This window comes from Seriola lalandi, unplaced genomic scaffold (genome assembly GCF_002814215.2).
Source record: "Seriola lalandi dorsalis isolate HSWRI2012SDOR001 ecotype SW California unplaced genomic scaffold, Sedor1 jcf7180001973806, whole genome shotgun sequence".
NCBI lineage: Eukaryota > Metazoa > Chordata > Actinopteri > Carangiformes > Carangidae > Seriola > Seriola lalandi.
The window spans coordinates 1-3,248 of record NW_019444472.1 but is presented as its reverse complement, the minus strand read 5'-3'; the positions used below and the strand labels follow the sequence as shown (position 1 = coordinate 3,248).

At 41.8% G+C, this 3,248-nt stretch overlaps 1 protein-coding gene across 1 annotated transcript; it reads right to left on the bottom strand.

Annotated features, from left to right (window-relative positions):
* Positions 1-9: 9 nt before the first annotated feature.
* LOC111652927 (putative ATP-dependent RNA helicase DDX59) lies at positions 10-3,240 on the bottom strand. The gene is made up of 4 exons (XM_023403331.2): positions 3,103-3,240; positions 2,265-2,447; positions 2,050-2,139; positions 10-1,612 (listed from the first exon to the last, which is right to left on the bottom strand). The coding sequence occupies exons 1-4, from the start codon at positions 3,211-3,213 to the stop codon at positions 1,340-1,342; spliced, it is 657 nt and encodes a 218-aa protein (XP_023259099.2). The 5' UTR covers positions 3,214-3,240; the 3' UTR covers positions 10-1,339.
* Between the last annotated feature and the right edge of the window lie 8 nt (positions 3,241-3,248).

The window sequence follows — 3,248 nt, the reverse complement described above, 5'->3', positions numbered from 1 at the left end:
ATGCTGACATAGAAGAAACTTAGAAACTTTGGGTCAGATTGAAAAGTCAGAATCCTCCAGCAGTGGAGCAGCTTCAGCCAGTGACACACATGTTCAAGGAAAATAAGGAGCAGGACTGGCTGACAGGCACTAAAACCAGTTGACTGGTGGATGTAGCAGAGCCAAAAGCTAAGCATAGCCAGACTGCAAGGTAACAGATGAGTGAAAACTGCTTCCTTACTTATCCAGTCCCAGTTTATTTATTGCCTTCCTACTTAGATTGTGACAGAAGGGCTTTAGACAGCCCTTAATAAATGTTATGAAAGTGGGCTCTTCATGTCTCTCCCTTATGCTCTAATCTAACTTGTTATTTCCCTTGATAACCAATAAAGTGTCTCTGCCTAAAGCAGGAGGGTAGGTAATGTGATAATGATGAGGCTCCTCCATTAAACTTGATTCAGCTCTCAGCCTACTGATCTGGCTTCAATTTGTGAGAACATGCTATGATTTTCTGACTTAAGTTGAGTAAATGATGATATATAATGCTGTGACGGCTGTGGCATATAAAGCGACTGTGACAGAGTCCCATCCACTCCAGACTTTTGGATTTCTTCGAGTGTCCCCTCTAAATCCAGTCTAACAGCCCAATGATCCTACAGGAATCCTGCTGGACCCACCCACTTCAGTGTACTGTTACAATGCTGGATTAAATAACAGCAGTCATAAATTAAAAAAAAAAATCACAATCACAACATCCCTCTATGCAGAAAAGTATCTCCCTTTACTCATACAATGGTCTAACTACACTTTTTCACTGGGTTAACTAAAGCAGACCTTTCCTGTCCTGCCCAGTATAAATGGTACAAGCCATTGCTGGGATTCTTGGAGTGGGGCCATGGCTCAGGACCCACCCATTTCCTCCAGACGGGGGCCAAGGCTGTAGCAATGGCTGTCTAAATATGGTGTAGTGGGGAGACTGGTCCTTGGAGCTTTAGGAATTCCCACCTTTAAAACAGCCAGTTAATAAAATACCAAGCTGGTACCAGTGCATGTCAAGACTGAGCGATAAATCCACAATAAATTAAAGCTGAGACAATAACCCACTTTCTGTGTTTGTCCCTACCAGAGCACTTTCTGGTACATTTAGTCCTGGCTTTACAAAAAAAAAAAAATCTATGAAAACAGCCGACCAGTTAAAGAAAGCTTAGTTTGGAATTGAAAACCCTGGGCTTACAGTGATACTCCACCCAAAATCTTTCTATTGAGACTTTTAGTGCGAACTGGATTTGCTGACCAAAAAAAAAACAAAAGAGAAACAGTCTGTTTTTTTAACCACACCTCACAAAGTAATGATTAAAAATCAAAACAGGTTGCAACCTACATTGAGAATCTCAAACAGCTTCTTCTTCTTAGAAGGTTCCTCTACCCATAGCAGGATCTGCCTGACATTGGCACAGGGCTGGTTCTTCTCTCCGATGGCAATACGGACAGGATCACGGACCAGCCGACCAGCGAGCTCCTCTGTCCCTGTTGGGATGGTGGCTGACACCAGCAGAGTCTGGTGTTCTACAGGGACTTGTTCCAGAACCTCCAGCACCTGCTGCTGGAAGCCCATTTTCAACATAGTGTCCACCTACAGGATACATCACAAATACATACAAATACATTTGTCCCTTTCAAAACTGTAGGATTTCTACACACTAAACAACAAATTCAAGGATTTTTCAGTACAACTATTATTATTTTGGTAAAATCTTCAGTTTAACAGCATGTTTGAGGATATGACATGATGTTTGTCAAAATTAGCAATGAAAGCCATTGTTTGCTCATCATAATCTAATCAAAATGAAATTTGGAATTGGAATTTCAAAACTGCTGCTGTATCACCACAACTGAAGCTTTTCTGGAGGATGTTTAGAACTGATTGTTAGATTCCGAGAGCACCCAATGAGCTGAAACATTATTGTCTTTACTTTGAAAGATACATTTATACTTAAATGAAACCCAGGCACAAAATTCTAAATTTATGTTGGAAGCCCTTTAAGTGCTGACCCTCTGTGTTTGTCATACCTCATCAACCACCACAACCTTCACTTTGTCCAGCTGCACTGCTTTCTGCCTCAAGATCTCAAGGAGTCGCCCAGGGGTGGCTATGACAATCTAAGAGGATTAAAAGAAGAACTTCATGAAGAAAGCTGAACAGTTATATCATTATATACAAATTTTTTGATAAAGTGAATCAGGAAATAAAAATAGTAAAAGTAGTGATGCACTCTGCACTGTACTTTGATGCTGGATTTGAGGCGGTGGAGCTGTGGGGGAAGCGGCATGCCGCCCACCAGTAGGGCAGTTCTCATGTTGGGGAGGCACTTCACCAGTTCCTTGCACTGTCTCTCTATCTGAATGGCCAGCTCCCTGGTCGGGGTCAGGATCAGAGAAACGGGGCTGTGCACAGTGTGTGCTGGTTTCTAAAAAAAAAAAAAAGAAGACGTACAGCATGTGAATACAAATGTAAGCCCAAAAGCCCTGAGATGAACCCAATAACGTTATTCCTTCCATGTCTACTAGAGACATTTAGTGAATAGTTACATTCTATTAAAAAAAATTCTCTGTACAGGCAGGTCATGGCCAGATACGGGACAGCTCCTCTGTCAGCTGGTGGAGGTCTGGTGTCTTGTAAAAGGATACCTCAGCAGAGGAGATGCTTGCTACAGCAGTCTGAATAAAATCTTGTCTGCTCAGTTTACTGCATAACAATAATAAAAATGTTCAGGCAATTCCGTTTAATTTTGTCCTAAAGAACAAAATGACCTGACCTGTGCATTCCTTACTGCAGGTTGCTTGTACTATTGGTAACTGAAGAACTTAATACCAGGGCTGAAATGTGGCCTGCAACAAAAAAAACCCTACAAAATGCTGAGAGTTAAAACTCATCTCCAGGATTGATTAAAAAAATAATCATAAATTCCAGCCACTATTTTATTCCATCCAGAATCAGTATAGTTAATTAAGTTTTTTATAGGTTAAAATATGAATTCATTTGTGTAGGAACAGGCAGTTTCATGATGTGAACTGCATTACAAAAAAAGACAAATAATTCTGTTGTCAGCTGCACCACTGTACCTGGAGTGCTCTCACAACCACTGGCAGCAGGAAGGCCACAGTCTTCCCTGAGCCTGTGTCAGCGCTGGCAATCACATCCCTGCCACTGAGACCAACGGGCACCATCTGCATCTGGACCGGTGTGGGCGCCTCATAGCCAGCCTTCT

Bases quoted from the DNA above. Each gene is read 5' to 3' on its own strand.
- LOC111652927 (XM_023403331.2), bottom strand. From the start codon at position 3,213: ATGCAGATGGTGCCCGTTGGTCTCAGTGGCAGGGATGTGATTGCCAGC. The intron at 2,448-3,102 runs GTACAGTGGTGC...TTTTTTTTTTAG, and splicing joins TGGTTGTGAGAGCACTCCAG to AAACCAGCACACACTGTGCA. The intron at 2,140-2,264 runs GTACAGTGCAGA...TAATCCTCTTAG, and splicing joins GCCTCAAATCCAGCATCAAA to ATTGTCATAGCCACCCCTGG.